The sequence below is a fragment of the Trachemys scripta genome, unplaced genomic scaffold, assembly GCF_013100865.1.
Source record: "Trachemys scripta elegans isolate TJP31775 unplaced genomic scaffold, CAS_Tse_1.0 scaffold_137, whole genome shotgun sequence".
Classification (NCBI taxonomy): Eukaryota; Metazoa; Chordata; order Testudines; family Emydidae; genus Trachemys; species Trachemys scripta.
The window spans coordinates 4,529-21,562 of record NW_023260508.1 but is presented as its reverse complement, the minus strand read 5'-3'; the positions used below and the strand labels follow the sequence as shown (position 1 = coordinate 21,562).

The 17,034-nt window shown below is 58.3% G+C and overlaps 1 protein-coding gene across 4 annotated transcripts in view; it reads right to left on the bottom strand.

The window, feature by feature from the left end:
- Window positions 1-393: 393 nt before the first annotated feature.
- ARHGEF40 (Rho guanine nucleotide exchange factor 40) overlaps window positions 394-17,034 on the bottom strand; it is a gene marked incomplete at its 5' end in the record, with an annotated part of 18,714 nt that continues 2,073 nt past the window's right edge. Inside the window, 12 exon segments of one of the 4 annotated variants that reach the window (XM_034757398.1) lie at window positions 394-3,123; window positions 3,383-3,437; window positions 4,366-4,469; window positions 4,845-5,075; window positions 5,367-5,471; window positions 7,253-7,430; window positions 7,753-7,923; window positions 8,262-8,495; window positions 11,267-11,353; window positions 11,668-11,908; window positions 12,307-13,070; window positions 13,485-13,637. In XM_034757398.1, the coding sequence (XP_034613289.1) occupies window positions 3,396-3,437; window positions 4,366-4,469; window positions 4,845-5,075; window positions 5,367-5,471; window positions 7,253-7,430; window positions 7,753-7,923; window positions 8,262-8,495; window positions 11,267-11,353; window positions 11,668-11,908; window positions 12,307-13,070; window positions 13,485-13,637 (2,310 nt within the window). 4 annotated transcript variants of the gene reach the window in all.

The following is a 17,034-nucleotide window of genomic DNA, read 5'->3' as shown; positions in this document are numbered from 1 at the left end:
CTTCCTGTCAGGATGGTTAAGCACTGGAATAAATTGCCCAGGGAGGTTGTAGAATCTCTATCATTGGAGATATTTAAGAGCAGGCTAGATAAACATCTGTCAGGGCTGGTCTAGATAATACTTAGTCCTGCCAGGAGCACAGGGGACTGGACTAGACAACTTCTCACGGTCCCTTCCAGTCTTTTATGGAGGATGGGGCGGCTCTGGCTCTGGGGTTCCTGGGGTGTCACAGGCCCTGCACCGCTCCATCCTGTACTAGGGGGCTGGGATATCTCCAGGCCCCGTTCTCAGTGGAGGCTGGGTGCTTGGACAAACCAAGCGTGGGAGATGCTGGCACACAGCTGGGTTCTGCAGTGGGACTGGCCGCAGCACGGGAACAGAGACAAAGAAAGCTGCCGGCACGGCTTTATTAATATGCAGGATATAAATGGCCGGGAGTCTGTACGGTGAACGGCTTCCTGGCTCCAAATGCAGGCACCCCAGCAGTCTCCACAGTCATGGGGAGGCCTCAGTGCCAGGTCCTGAGGGCATGAGGCAGCAGCCTTCCAGTCCACCTCTCACTCCTAGGCCTGGCCCCACAGGCTCCTGCTTCCCTGGCAGCCGCAGCCCCCACTCCTGCCGGCCCAGCTCCCTCAGTAAATATATTGTATATTATATACTCCTTAGTACTTGTATAAAGCTCCAACCCAAAGAGCTGAATCCCCATGATGCTCCAGTCTGTCAGGCAGAGAATTTCCCACAATGCTCTAGTCCCCCAGCACAGAATGTCCAATGATGCTCCAGTATCCCCAGGAGGGAATGTCTCAGGATGCTCGAGTCCACCAAGCACAAAATTTCCCATGATCCTCCAGTCGCTTCCAGCACAGTGTCTCACAATGCTCCAGTCCACCAGCCACTGAATTTCCCACAGTTCTCCAATCTCCCCAGCAGGGAATGTCCTATGATGCTCCAGTCTGCCACACAAAGACTTCCCAGGATGCTCCTGCCCCTGGCTGATGGGGCTGGGCCACCCCAGTGTCCTTGTGGCTGCCTTGCAGTAACCCTGGTGGCTGCAGCTTCTCCAGGAGGGGAGTGGAACAGGCACACACACAGGTGTGTGTGGGTGCGGGTCGACCCAGGAGCACGAATGGACATGTGCAGACTGGCCTGTGGATGCAAAAGGGGCCCATGTGCGTGCGTGTGCACGTGGCGGGATCATTTCATGGGCAGACATGGCTGAGTGACACCGAGATCTCAGCACACTACTCCATGCAGTCGGTGTGCATGTGCGTGTGGATGAGTCGTTACACGTACAGGTACAGCTGGGTGAGACAGGGATCAGTGTGGTTGTATGGAGAGGTCATTACACGGGCAGGCATCGCTGGGTGAGACAGCGATCAGTGGGTGCGTGGGTGTGTGCATGTGAAGGGGTCATAGCACGTGGAGGCACGGCTGGGTGACAGGGATCAGTGTGGGCGTGGGCATGTGAAGGGACCACTGCACATAGAGTCAAGTGTGGGTGAGACAGGGATCAGTGTGTGCGTAGGCGTGGGCATGTGAATGGGTTGTTGCACGTGGAGGCATGGCTAGGTGAGACAAGGATCAGTGTGTGTGTGGGCGTGTGCATGTGAAGGGGTTGTTACACATGGAGGCACGGCAGGGTGAGACAGGGATCAGTGTGGTTGTATGGAGAGGTCATTACATGGGCAGACAGCTGGGTGAGGCAGGGATCAGTGTGTGCATGGGCGTGTGCATGTGAAGGGGTCATTGCACATGGCAGCATGGCTAGGTGAGGCAGGGATCAGTGTGCACATGGATGTTTGCACATGAAAGGTTGTGGCAGGTGGAGGCACGGCTGGGTGAGACAGGGATCAGTGTGTGCGTGGGCATGTGCACATGAAGGGGTCGTTGCACGTGGAGTCACGGCTGGGTGACAGGGATCAGTGTGTGCGTGGGTGTGTGCATGTGAAGGGGTCGTTGCACATGGAGGCACGGCTGGGTGAGACAGGGATCAGTGTGTGCATGGGCATGTGAAGGGGTTGAGGAACGGCTGGGTGAGACAGGGATCAGTGTGGACGTTAGCACGTGAAGGGACCATTGCATATGGCAGCATGGCTGGGTGAGGCAGGGATCAGTGTGTGCGTGGGCGTGTGCACGTGAAGGGCTGTGGCACATGGAGGCACAGCTGGGTGAGACAGGGATCAGTGTGTGCGTGGGCACATGAAGGGGTTGTGGCACATGGAGGAATGGCTGGATGAGACAGGGATCAGTGTGAGCGTGGGCGTGTGCACGTGAAGGCACGGCTGGGTGAGACGGGAATCAGTGTGTGCGTGGGTGTGTGCACATGAAGGGGTCGTTGCACGTGGAGTCACCGCTGGGTGTGACAGGGATCAGTGTGGGCGTGAGCACGTGAAGGGACCATTGCATATGGCAGCATGGCTGGGTGAGGCAGGAATCAGTGTGTGCGTGGGCGTGTGCACGTGGAGGCATGGCTGGGTGAGACAGGGATCAGTGTGTGCGTGGGCGTGTGCACGTGAAGGGTTGTGGCACGTGGAATCACCACTGGATGAGACAGGGATCAGTGTGTGCACAGCTGGGTGAAAAAGGGATCAGTATGCACGTGAATGGCAATCCTCATGGGGGCTTTGCTCTGCATGTGCGCGTAGGGCTGGGTGAATGTGCGGCACACTCAGGGTCCATGAGGGGGGTCCTCATGCTATTCAGTCCCTTGCCGGACTCAGGGTGCAGCTCTCACTGCCCCTCTAGCCCCATGCCAGCCCCGCTGCTCTGACGCCCAGGCCAGATGGGTTTCCTGCCCACACCATCACTGTCCTTCCCCACCCAGGCCATGGGGCGCTGCGCCCTCCACTGATACCCATCCCCCAGCCCACATGGTAGCTACAGGGTCCTAGTAGTCCCATGAAGGGTGAGGGGAGGACCCATGGGGCAGTGGCTGTGGGTTGTCTGGTGGCTCCATGCAGTGGGTGGGGAGGGGAGGATCCATGGGGAAAAGCCTGTGGGGTGTGGTGCCAGGGGTCTGCCAGGGACTCAGACTGTCCTATTCCTGGTGGCCCCAGGGCTCCGATCCTGCCCCACGCGACCACGTGAGGCAAACAGCTTCCTGTGCAGGCTCCAGACCCAGCTCTGGGGGAGAGAGAGAACGGGGTGAGTGCCGGGGGAGGGGCGGACAGACACACAGGGAGGGGCGGACAGACAGCGACAGTGGGGGGCGAACAGACACAATGGGGACACAGGGGGGGCAGACGGACACAGAGTGGGGGAGGGGGACTAGACAGACGGACAGAGGCAGTGTGGGAGGGGTGGGCGCCCCGCCCGTGTCCTGAAGCAGGGCAGACGGACACACAGACTGATGGGCACCTGGGGGGTGTCCCAGCCGCTGTACCTCGGTGCCAGGGTCAGAGCTGGGTCGCCAGGTTGGGGGGGGCGTGGCCGTCTCTCTGGCAAACAAATAAGACATCATTTGTGAGGGTGTCAGGGTCACTGCGGGGAGGGGGAGGGAATGGGGCTGAGAACATGAAGCGGGGGGCAGGGTTGGAGCTGGAGGGTATCAGGGGGAGGAGACCTTGGAGTGGAGCTGGGAGAGGGAGCTGGGGAGGAAAGGGGGTATCCGTGGGTCAGTGTGGAGGGTGGAGCTAGGGGCAAGGGCATGGGCGGCAGGGCTGGGGTGGGAAGGCTGGGGAGAGCCCTGGTCCCATGTGGGGGACACAGATGGTGGCAGAAAAGAGCAGCCTGGTTCCGAAATGGCAAGTCCTGGGGCAGCCCCTCCTAGGAGCCAGCAGGTCTGGGGCCCCGCAGGGCAGGGCAGGGCAGGGCAGGGCTGAGGGGGTGGCAGGGGAGAACGGTAACCGGCCTGGGGCCCCGCAGTGCCCTGCCTACAGTGCTGTCCATCCCTGGCCACTTACCAGGCAAGACAGTAATGCCCACCCCGTTATGTCGTCCATTCCCCCCCGCACTCCTGTGAATTCAAACACTCCTAGGAAAGATGCCAGCCCCTCCCAGACAGCACAGACAGACAGACACAAAGAGAGACAGCCCACCAGCCACCCATGCAGACAGACACACAGAAAGCCAGAGACAGCCAGCTACGCAGACAGACAGACAGCCTGACAGAGACAGACAGCCCACCATGCACAGCCAGCCCTGCACAGACAGACACACACACACACAGCCAGCAACATCCATGACTGATGGACGGACAGACGGCTGTCCGGACCCCGCTCTGTAGGACAGCCCTGACCCCAGGCAGCTCTGAGTGGGAAAAGTGAGGTGACAGCTGAGCCCCCTGGAGCCCTGAGAGCTGAGATGGGGATAGAGACAAAAACATACGCCTGCCCCACAGCCCCTGCTCTTCCCCCCTGTACTCACCGACCGGCGCTGCACTGGGGCAGAACCCCCTAGCGACTCTGCCCCCCTGGGGGACGGCTCCCCCAGAGCCGGAGTAGCTCCTGAGCCAGCGGCTGTCTCGGACGCTGCAAGAGAACAGGGGTGGGGGGTGAGGCCCCGGGACCCATGCCTGTGCCCGCCCACACGCATTGCTGGGCATCACCACAGTGACTGGGCTACAGACCACGGAGCCATGTGTCAACAACAGGGACCAGTGTTGCCCCAGCAGCCTCAGTGCAGGGGAGAGGCAGAGACCCCCCATGCGTCTCCCACAAAGCCAGCCCACCACGCACTGGCCCCACAGAGCCCCAAGCCCAGCTGCCTCTTTGAAGCAGCCACGCCTCCCTGAATGCCAGGTGCCAGCCATGTGTACCCTCCCCGTGGAGCCAGCTGTGCCCCCACCATTCCACTGAGCTCCCCAGAGACACCACCCCTGCAACGCCCCCGTCTTGTGGGCTCACCACGGGGGATGTGCTTGACATCCAGCTCCCACTCCTCCTCCTCCAGGTGCCCTGGCAGCGAGCAGGCCCCGGGGGAGCGCCCTGCAGCAGGGGGCACAGGGCTGGCATCGCAGAACAGGCCCAGGGGGGCAGGGCCAGGGCGGGGGGATGACGTGGCAGCCGGCGGGGAGCATGGGGCCCCAGCCCAGGGGCTGAAGGAAGAGAGAGCCACCGAGGCACGGGTGCGGGCGGCTGCAGAGAGAGGGGATGAGAGAGCACCAGGGAGAGACCCCCCAGGCCCACAAAGGAGACACCTCTCTACCCCCAGAGAGACAGACTGGTCCCAACCCTGCCCCCAGAGAGACAGCCTAAGGACCCCTCCCCTCCCCAGGAGACCCCCATCGCCCCTGCTGCTCCCAGAGCCCCCCCCCCCCCCCCCCCGAGACCCCCCCCGCCACGCCCCCAAGCCCCCCCCCCCCAAGTGACTCTGCTATGCTGACAGCCCCGCACCCCACGGCACCCCTGCGACTCAGCCCCCCTCACCTCTGCCTGTGAGCAGGCTGCTCAGCAGGGCCTGGCTAGGGCCCTGGATGCTGACAAAGGGCTTGTCCCCGATGCCCATGGAGACCATCTCCTGCGTGCGCAGTTCTGGGCAGGACACAGAGAGAGATGTCACAACGGGGCCACGTGCCCCCACATCACAACGGGGCCATGTGCCCCAATCTCATCCTGCTGGGGCCACTCTCCGTCCCATCCCCCTCCTTCTCCACCCCATCACAACAGGACCCACCCCCTAATCCCATCCTGCCAGGGCCACTCCCTCCATCCCATCCCCCTCCTCCCATCCCACCAGCAGCCACACCCTCCATCCCATCCCCTTCCTCCTTCCCCACCCCATCTCAATGGGGCCCACCCCCCAAATCCCATCCTGCCGGGGCCACTTCTTCCATCCCATCCTCCTCCTTCCTCCCCACCCTGTGACATTGCACCCCATAATGCTTTATGGAAATATGCTTATGAATGTAAATACAACATAACTGGAATATGTTTTATGTTACATATGCCATGTAACATATCTTTGCAAAGGTTGTGTTCTACTGAATGTATTCATCCTAATGGTATTCACGTATCATTTTTATATCTGAAGTTACGAGTGTTGGCTCTATGCTTGTGTTTGCTGTAGAAAGCACCTAAGGCAGATTTGGTCAACATAGCGTGAAGGGGTTATTTAAGTAATTGGGACTACTTGGCCAACAATGGACCTTGGTGGACGCCAATCCACATCTGAGCTTTCCTGGGAACATTCGGGCTAACATGGTGTCGGCCTATAAAGAATGAAGTCATGCATGGACATGTGACTTGCCCATGTAACTCCAAAACTCCATCTTGTAACTGTAATTCTACACAGGGGGAGAGAGGGTTTCCACCGACAAGAGAGAGGCTACATAAGCCCCTGGGAAACCCCTCCATTCTGTCTTCAGCTGGCTCAAGAGATAGTCTCTCCACCCCAAAGGATGCCTGAAAGAAACTCGAACAAAGGCCAGTATCTACAGGGGTGTGAGTGATTTCTGGATCCAGACTAAGAGGAGGCTAGTCTGTCAAAGAAGCTTATTGGAACATCTCTGAGGGTGAGATTTACCTGCATTCAGTTTCCTATTATATTAGGCTTAGACATGCGTGTTTTATTTTATTTTGTTTGGTAATTCACTTTGTTCTGTTATTACTTGAAACCACTTAAATACTTTTTGTATTTAATGAAATCACTTTTTACTTATTAATTAACCCAGAGTAAGAATTAATTCCTGGGGAGGGCAAACAGCTGTGCATATCTCTCTATCAGTGTTATAGAGGGTGAACAATTTATGAGTTTACCCTGTATAAGCTTTATACAGGGTAAAACGGATTTATTTGGGGTTTGGACCCCATTGGGAGCTGGGTATCTGAGTGCTGGAAACAGGAACACTTCTTAAACTGTTTTCAGTTAAGCCTGCAGCTTGTGGGGTCAGACTTGGATCTATGTTTGCAGCAGGCAAGTGTGTCTGGCTCAAACAAGGCAGGGCACTGAAGTCCCAAGCTGGCAGGGAAAACGGGCTTAGAGGTAGTCTAGGCACATCAGGTGGCAGTCCCAAAGGGGTCATCTCAGCAGGGCCCATGCCCCCCATCCTCTCCCCCACCTTGTCACAAGGCCCACGTGTGTCCCCATGAGTTACACCAAGAGCCATGTCCCCCCACCAATCCCATCCCCTCATCTTGCCACACTGGTGTCCATGTCCTCTTGCTTCCCCCAACCCATCACAATGAGGGCTACCCTTTCGCCCCATCCTGACACACCAGGGCCCATGTACTCACCCCACAACCTCATCCCTCACGCCCCAGATCTCATCCTATCTGTTCCCCCCATTCCTGCGCATCATACCACCCCCGCCTACCCTTGCTGAGCGTGGCCTGCCTCCACAGCAGCTGGGCCACGGCACTGGTCCATTTGTGCTTCACCTCGGGTGAGGAGGCCTGCAGCGTGTAGGCCTCACGCAGCTTGCGACGCCTGAACCAGAGCTCGAATCGCAGCCCGCTCTCCCCGATGTTCTCCGTCAGCCCCATATCTGCTGTCTGGGGGACAGACAGCATGGCCAGGAGGTGAGACACACCTTGAAGGCCTGTTTGCAGTGCAGAGGGGGACCCATGGGGGAGGTAGTGCTAGGGGAGGAATCCTATGGGGCAGGGGAGGTGGTCCCCTGGGGCAGGGTGGGATGAGCCAGCACACCTTGAAGGCCTGTTTGCAGTGGGGGTGGATCCCCTGGAGTGGAGCAGGGTGGGATAGGGCAGGGATCCCATAGGGCAGGACAGAGCGGGGGGCACAAGGTAGGGGCAGGAGATCCCATGGGGCAGGGCAAGGCAGGGGCAGGAGATCCCACGGGGGAAGGCGGCGCACCTTGTAGGCCTGCTTGTAGACGTAGACGTCCAAGCCGCCCTCGGTGCCCTTGCGCTTGCTGAAGAGCAGCAGCTGCTCGAAGAGGAAGACGTGTCGATGGCACTTGCGGCGCCCACGCAGCACGGTGAACTCGTCCCGGTGCAGCAGCTGCCCCTGCGCCTTCAGCTCCAGCTGCAGGGAGAGGAGACACTACAGGCAATGGGCAACCTCCCCCGGGCCAGGCTCACCACCTCCCAGGGACAGAGCAGTGAATACTGGGAGAGCCCCTGGCCGCTCCCTCGGGTAGGGATGGAGCAGTGCATGCTGGGAAAGCCCCTGGCTGTCCCTTCCCCATTAGGGATGGAGCAGTGCATGCCGGGAGAGCCCCTGGTCCTCCCTTGGGGAAGGGACAGAGCAGTGCATGCTGAGAGAGCCCCTGGGGTCCCATCCCACCCGGGACACAGCAGTGCATGTTGGGATGGCCCCTGGGCAGAGCAGTGCATGCTGGCATGGCCCTTGCCTACACTCACCTCACAGCCCCGGATCTGCTCCATGGCCAGCAGGTTCCTGCCGTGCTGCACCTGGGACTCCAGCAGCTGCTGCGCTGCCCGCAAGGCCTCGCGCTCCGGCGCCTGCTCCAGGTCCGTCTCCTGCAGCAGCTCCTCCAGAAAGTGCCCATAGCGCTCCAGCTGCTCCAGGGGCCTCTGCAGGGCACTTGCCAGCGCTGTATCCTCCCAGGGACCTTCTAGGCTGCTGTGTGCTGTCTGCGGGGAGGAGAGGAGCTGAGCATGGAGCCCACAAGCCGGGCTACTGCACCATCACTGGGTCTTCCAGATCCCAACAGCTGCCCAGACCAAGGAACGGAACCCAGAAATCCTAGCTCCCAGACCCCAGCTCTAACCACTAGACCCCACTCCCTTCCCATAGCTGAGGATAAGGACATAAGAAGGGTCACACTGGGTCAAACCAATGGTCCCTCTAGACCAGTATCCTGTCTTCTGACAGGCGCCAGTAACACGTGCTTCTGAAGGAATGAACAGAACAGGGTAGTTATTGAGTGATCCATCGCCTGTAACCCAGTCCCAGCTACTGGCAGTCAGAGGTTTAGGGACACTGAGAGCATGGGGTTGCATCCCTGACCACCGTGGCTAATAGTCATTGATAGACAAGTTCATGGAGGATAGGCCCTATTCTTTTTTTAACCCAGCTATATTTAGGCCTTCACAACATCCCCTGGAAACAAGTTCCACAGGTTGACTATGCGCAGTGGGAATAATTACTCTCTTGTTTGTTTGTCTGAAACCTGCTGCCTATTAATTTCATCAGGTGACCCCTAGTTCTTGTGTTATGTGAAGGAGTAAATAACACTTTCTCTCTTCTAAACTGAACATTACCAGTCTTTCTAATCTCTTCTCATATGGAAGTTGTTCATTACCTCCAGTCATTTTTGTTGCCCTTCTCTGTACCTTTTCCAATTCCAATATATCTTTTTTGACATGGGGGCAACCAGAACTGCATGCAGTATTCAAGATGTGGGCGTACCATGGATTTATATAGTAACATTATGATATCATGTATCAGGGGGTAGCCGTGTTAGTCTGTATCTACAAAAACAACAAAGAGTCTGGTGGCACCTTAAAGACTAACAGATTTATTTGGGCATAAGCTTCCGTGAGTAAAAACCTCACTTCTTCGGATGCATAGAGTGAAAGCTAGGTAGCTTTTTTTTTTTTTTACTCACGAAAGCTTATGCCCAAATAAATCTGTTAGTCTTTAAGGTGCCACCAGACTCTTTGTTGTTATTATGATATCATATTTTCTATCCCTTTCCTAATGGTTCCTAACATTCTGTTCGCTTTTTTGACTGCGGCTACACACTGAGTGGATGATTTCAGAGAACTATCCACAATGACTCCCAAGATCTCTTTCTTGAGTGGTAACACCTAATTTAGACCCCATCATTTTGTATGTATAGTTGGGATTATGTTTTCCAATGTGCATTACTTTACATTTATCAACATTGAATTTCATCTGCCATTTTGTTGCGCAGTTTTGTGAGAGCCCTTTGTAACTCTTCACAGTCAGTGTTAGACTTAGCTATCTTGAGTAGTTCTGTATCGAATGCAAATTTTGGCACCTCATTATTTACCCTTTTTTCCAGATCATTTATGAATATGTTGAACAGCCCTGATCCCAGTATAGATCCTCGGGGAACCCCGCTATTTACCTCTCTCCACAGTGAAAACTGAACATTTATTCCTATCCTTTGTTTCCTGTCTTTTAACCAGTTATTGATCCATAAGAGGATCTTCCCTCTTGGGTGAATACCAGCTGGTCCTGGTGACTTATTGCTGTTTAATTTATCAATTTGTTCCAAAACTGAACTGCTACAGGCTGGAGACTGACTGGCTAAGCAGCAGTTCCACAGAAAGGGACCTAGGGATTACAGTGGACAAAAAGCTGGATATGAGTCAACAGTGTGCCCTTGTTGCCAAGAAGGCTAACGGCATATTGGGCTGCATTAGTAGGAGTGTTGCCGGTAGAGCAAGGGAAGCGATTATTCCCCTGTATTCGGCACTGGTGAAGCTACATCTGGAGAATTGCATCCAGTTTTGGGCCCTCCACTACAGGAAAGATGTGAACAAACTGGAGAGAATCCAGCAGAGGGCAATGAAAATGATTAGGGGGCTGGAGCACATGACTTATGAGGAGAGGCTGAGGGAAGTGGGCTTACTTAGTCTGCAGAAGAGAAGAGTGAGGTGGGATTTGATAGCCGCCTTCAACTACCTGAAGGGGGATTCCAAAGAGGATGGAGCTCGGCTGTTCTCAGTGGTGGCAGATGACAGAATAAGGAGCAATGGTCTCAAGTTGCAGTGTGGGAGGTCTAGGTTGGATATTAGGAAAAACTATTTCACTAGGAGGGTGGTGAAGCACTGGAATGGATTCCCTAGGGAGGTGGTGGAATCTCCATCCTTAGAGGTTTTAAAGACCTGTCTTGACAAAGCCCTGGCTGGGATGATTTATTTGGGGTTGGTCCTCTTTGAGCAGGCGATTGGACTAGATGACCTCGTGAGGTCTCTTCCAACCCTAATCTTCTATGATTCTATGAAAACCTCCTTTACTCACACCTCAACCTGGAACAGTTCCTCAGATTGGTCACGTACAAAGAATGGCTTAGGTGTGGGAATCTTCCTCACATGCTTTGCAGTGAAGACCAATGCAAAGGATTTGTTTAGCTTTTCTGAAACCTCATCTGCCTTGAGTGCTTCTTTAGCACCTCAATCGTCCATTGACTGTTTGGCAGGCTTCCTGCTTCTGATGTACTTAAAAACAAAGATTTGCTGTTCGTTTGTGTCTCTTTTGCTAGTTGCTCTTCAAATTCCTTTTTGGCCTGTCCAATTACACTTTTACATTTGACGTGATAGAACCCAAGAGTCCTGAACTCCCAGCCCTGCCTTGCCTAACCACTAAACCCCACTCCCCTCCCAGAGCTCTGAGCTTCTCCATGGGTACACGCAAGCAGCACAGACAGTACCTTGTTGGCAGCTTGCTGAGAGGCCAGTGCTGCATCGAGCTTCTGCCGGTTCTTCACGTAGAGGGCATAGAGACTGAACTGGTCCGCCTGGCGCAGAGAGTGATGGGGGAATTAGAGCCAACTTCAGCGTCACCACCTCCCCACAGCACAGAGGACACAGGGGAGACGCAGAAGGGCGGGGACACGGGGGAGACGCAGAAGGGCAGGGCCAATGCAATTAGAGCAGCATCCCAGAGCAGATGGGGTATGGGCTCCTGCAGGGGTCTGCTGGCATCTCCTGGGGAGATGACAGGGGTGCCAGTGAGCAGCACTCATGCCTTGGTGTGGGGAGGTGCCTGGGAGAGGGGAGTTCTGGGGGGAGAGTGGGGGTCCCCAGATGGGTCACGGAGCTGGACACTCACATATCGCAGGAAGCAGCCCCCTGCACGGAGGGGGTGGCTGGCGCAGCCCTGCAGCTCCTTCAGGAAGTAGGTGCGGTGGAAGCCCAGCAGCCGGTCGCGGGTGCCCTCCAAGGCACTGCACTCGCATTTCAGCTCGGGGGGTAGCTCCTGGCACCCCGACTCCAGGGGCAGCAACTCAGCCAGGCAGCCCAGATACTTCTGCTCCGAGGCGATCAGCTCTGCCACCAGCCGCTGCTGGGCGCTGGGCAGGTGAGGGGATGGGCATCAGCGAGGGGCCCTGTGCCCTACCCTGTTGGTGCTGATGAGCCTCCCGCCCTGGGGCTCCCCTACGTGCCGCCCATGGGTCACCCAGCTTAGTGCTTCCCCTCAATCCCATGGGCATCGACAGCCCTCCCATGGTACTGATAGGCCTTGAACCCCAGCCCCCCACACACTCTCACAGGTGCCAATGGGCCATCCACCCCAGGGGCACCAACAGGTGGTGCCAGGGCGCACTTCTTTCAGACGGGGCAATGGGTCCCAATGTATGGGGTATTCGGGTCCCAGTGCGTATGTGGGGTGGCAGTCGTGGGAGGGGGCAGTGCCCAGAACCCCAGGGTCCTGGTCTCATGCAAATACCCCTCCTCCAGAGCAACTCACCCCAGGCGGCGTTTCCGCTCAGTGCTGGGCGTGCCCCCCCACGGCGCCTCGGCTCTCTGGGCGCTGCTGCGAACCAGCATCACGTGCTCCCGGGGCGAGCAGGTCCTGTCCACTACCTCCTGGCTGCTCACTTCCAGCCCGCGAATGAGGACGCTGGGACGGGGAGGGCCGGGCTCGCTCAGTGCCCTCTGCGTGCTGGGGGGACCCTTTGCAGGAGGCTGGCAAGGGGGCAGTGTGCCCAGAGGCAGCGTGGGTGCCTGGAAGAAGGCAGAGGTGGGGGTGCTGCTGGGAGGGGGGCTCCGTTCTTCATCGCTATTCTCCATGGGGCCCCTGGGGGACGCTAGTGAGTGGCAAGAGGGAACCTCACACAGGCTAGGGGAGAGGCTGCCGGGCGGTGGCAGCAGGCAGCTCATGCTGCGGGAGGAGCCCAGGCCAGTGCCCAGGCCCCTCACTGGGCGCTGCGGTGAGCAGGAGGCGCTGGTGCTGTCAGCCCGGCGGCGGGGTGGGGGTCCAGCCTGCAATGCCACCTCCAGCCGCCGCTGCAGGAGGCGCCCCAGCTCCTGGCAGCGAACCCGACAGCGCCCCAACTCCCGCAGCGCCCAGGGACTCTGCACCGCCAGCCCACGCATCTCCTGGAAGGCGCTGTCCGAGATCTCGCCATGCTGCTGGCAGTACCGGCCCAGCGTCCCCAGCACCACCTCCGGCCTTGCGCCGTCCTCAATGGCCGACAGGCGCCGGACACCCTCCAGGGCCCAGTCCTGAGTCTACGAGAGAGCGGGAGAGACGGGGTCAAAGTGACGTAGGCCAGGGGGGGCAGGGAGCTGGCGCCGGGGTCAGAGTGATGCAGGCCAGGGGGGGATGAGGAGTCAGGGTCGTGGGGCCAGGGGATACGGGGGCAATGGGGAGGAGACAGGGACGGGGATGGGGAGCCCTGCAATGGAAATGGGCAGGAATGACAAACGGACCCAGGAAATCACGCCCCCTCCAATGTTGACGCTGCGCTGGGGGCATCCACACCCGCCTCTGGCATGGATAGCAGGGCTAGGCTGCCTCTGATGTGGGGTGAGCTCCCCATGCCAGGAACACCCCCTGGGCTGAACTAAGCTGGATGCTAAAGGGGAAAGGAGGGATGGGGCAGGCACAGACAGACAGAGGGGGCACGCCTGAGCGGCTGGCACCTGCTGCAGGAAGCGGTGCAGCCGCAGGGCATTGTGCATGGTGTGCGCACAGCTCTCCAGCCGGCGCTTGAAGCTCTCCAGCTGCTGCCTCTCAGCTGCCAGGTCCCCGTCACCAACCAGATGCAAAGCCTCATGCCCCCGGGCCAGCCATTCCTGGGAGAGACAGGAGGAGACCGGGCAGTGCTGTCCTGCCTACGCTCCAGACACCCGCCAGCACAGAATGCCCCACGGAGCTGATACACCACAGACACAACCCCCGCTCACTCCCATATGGAGCATCCCATAAAACACATATCCCCCCAGTATAGAGCACCCCGCAGACCCAATGCACACCCCACAGCATAGAGCCAATGCTCTCCCACTCTCAGTATGGTGCATCCTGCAGAGTCAATGCACCCCCTCACCTCCATATGGAGCACCCCGCAGAGCCCATGTCCCCCCCCCACTATAGAGCCCCCTACAGACCCAATGCACACCCCACAGCATAGAGCCAACACCCATCCACCCTCAGTAAGACATTGCCTGCAGAGCAGATATCCCCTCAGTACAGAGCGCCCGGCAGAGACACCATTTCCCACCCCAATACAGGGAGCCCCACAGACACAAATACACACCCCACAGCATAGAGCAGGGGTCGGCAACCTTTCAGAAGTGCTGTGCCGAGTCTTCATTTATTCATTCTGATTTAAGGTTTCGCGTGCCAGTCATACATTTTAACGTTTTTAGAAGGTCTTTTTCTAGAAATCTATAATATATAACTAAAATATTGTTGTATGTAAAGTAAATAAGGCTTTTAAAATGTTTAAGAAGCTTAATTTAAAATTAAATTAAAATGCAGAGTCCCCCGGACCGGTGGCCAGGACCCGGGCAGTGTGAGTGCCACTGAAAATCAGCTCACGTGCCGCCTTTGGCACGCGTGCCATAAGTTGCCTACCCCTGGCATAGAGCAACAAGAGAGCCAATGCCCACCCACCCTCAGTATGTCACACCCTGCAGAGCTGATGTCCCCCACATACGATGTGCCCCACAGAGCCGACGCCTCCCCGCACCATCAGTACAGCGCACCCTGCAGATCCAACGCGCCCCACTACCCTCAGTATGGCGCGCCCCGCAGAGCCAACATGCCCCCCCACCCTCAGTATGTCACACCCTGCAGACCTGATGTCCCCCAAATACGATGTGCCCCGTGGAGCCAACGCACACCCCCCACCACCAACAGTACAGCGCACCCTGCAGATCCAACGCACCCCACTACCCTCAGTATGGCGCGCCCCGCAGAGCCAATGTGCCCCCCACCCTCAGTATGTCACACCCTGCAGAGCCGATGTCCGCCAAATACGATGTGCCCCGCAAAGCCGACGCACCCCCCNGCGCGCCCCGCAGAGCCAACATGCCCCCCCACCCTCAGTATGTCACACCCTGCAGACCTGATGTCCCCCAAATACGATGTGCCCCGTGGAGCCAACGCACACCCCCCACCACCATCAGTACAGCGCGCCCCGCAGAGCCAACGCGCCCCCCATCCTCAGTATGGCGCGCCCCTCAGAGCCAACACGCCCTCCCACCCTCAGTATGGTGAGTCCCTCAGAGCAAACGCATCCCCCCCCCCCCACGCTCAGTATGGTGCACCCCTCAGAGCTAATGTGTCCCCCACCCTCAGTATGTCACACCCTGCAGAGCCGATGTCCGCCAAATACGATGTGCCCCGCAAAGCCGACGCACCCCCCACCACCATCACTACAGCATGCCTCGCAGAGCCAATGCGCTCCCCACCCTCACTATGGAGCGCCCCGCAGAGCCGACGCACCTCCTCCCCCCCACCACCATCAGGACGGCGCATTCCCGCAGAGCCAACGTGCCCCCCAACCTCAGTGTGGCGCGCCCCTCAGAGCCAATGCACCCCCCACTCTCATTATGATGCGCCTCAAAGAGCCGACGCAATCCCCCAACTCTCATTTTGATGCGCCCCGCAAAGCTGATGCAATCCCCCCACCCTCAGTATGGTGCGTCCCACAGAGCCAACGCACTCCCTCCCGCCCCCCAGTATGGCGTGCCCCACAGCGCCAACGCCGCCCACATTCAATACATTGCGCCCTGCAGATGCAACATGCCCTCCCTTATTACAGTGTATCCCATACACTCAGCGTACCCCAACTTTGGTATGGCGCACCCCACAGAGCCAATGTGGCCCCCCACTCTCAGTATGACACGCCCCACAGAACCAATGCACCTCTCTCACAGAGTGTTCCACAGACCCCACGCGCCCCCCCTCAATGCAGCGTTCCCTGAAAAGCCAACGCTCCACCCCAATACAATGCACCCTGCAGAGCCAATGTCCCACCACCCTCAGTTTGGGGCACCCTGCAGACCCAACATACCCCCCAATATGGCGTGCCCCGCAGATCCCATGTGGCCCTCCTCAGGATGGCGTACCCCGCAGAACCCATGCAGTCTCCCCTCATTACAGTACATCCCATACAGCCAACACGTTGCCTCCCTTGGTAAAGCATGCCCCAGAGAGACAATGTAGCCCCCCAACCTCAGCATGGTGTGTCCCGCAGAGCCGATGCAGCCCCCGCCCATCTTCACTATGGCACACCCTGCAGAGCTACTGGACTCCCCCACCCTCAATACAGCTCACGCCAGAGAACCAACGCACCCCCCACCCTCAATATGGCACGCCCCACAGAGCCAACGTACCCCCCACCCTCAGTATGGCATGCCCCACAGATCCAACGCGCCTCCCACCCTCCCACCTCAGTACAGTGCACCCCTCAGAGCCACGCAATCCCCCCACTCTCAGTATGGCGCGTCTCCTAGAACCAATGTAACCCCCATCCTCAGTATGGTGCGCCCCACAGAGCCAACACGCCCCCCACGCTCAGTATGGTGCGCCCCTCAGAGCCAACGCACCCCACCACCGTCAGTATAGCGCGCCCCTCAGAGCCAACGCACCCCCCCACCCTCAATATGGTGCACCCCACAGAGCTGATGCATCCCCCACACACCCTAAGCGTAGGACATCCTGCAGAGCCTACACTCCCCCACCCTCAGTATTGCGCACCCTGCAGAGCCAATGTGCCCCCCCAAGTATGGCATGCCCGGCAGACTGACCACACCCACCCCTGAGTATGGCGCGCCCTACAGAGCCGGTGCAGCCCCCTACCCTGAGTATGGCAGGTCTTGCAGAACCAATGCCCCCGCTCAGTATGGCACGTCCTGCAGAGCAAACGCCCACCCTCTCAGTACGGAGCGCCCCGCAGAGCCAATGCTCCCCCCCAGTACAGAGCATGCCGCAGAGTCTATGCTCTCCAGTGCAGACCACCCGCGGAGTCTATGCCAGCCCCCTAGTAGAGAGCGCCCCGCAGAGCCTATGCCAGCCCCCCAGTACAGAGCACCCCACAGAGCCTATGCTAGCCCCCCGGTACAGAGCACCCCACAGAGCCAATGCCCCCCAGTACAGAGCGCTCTGCAGAGCCAATGTCAGCCCCCCAGTACAGATCGCCCCGCAGTCTATGCCCCCCAGTACAGAGTGCCCCAGAGCCTATGC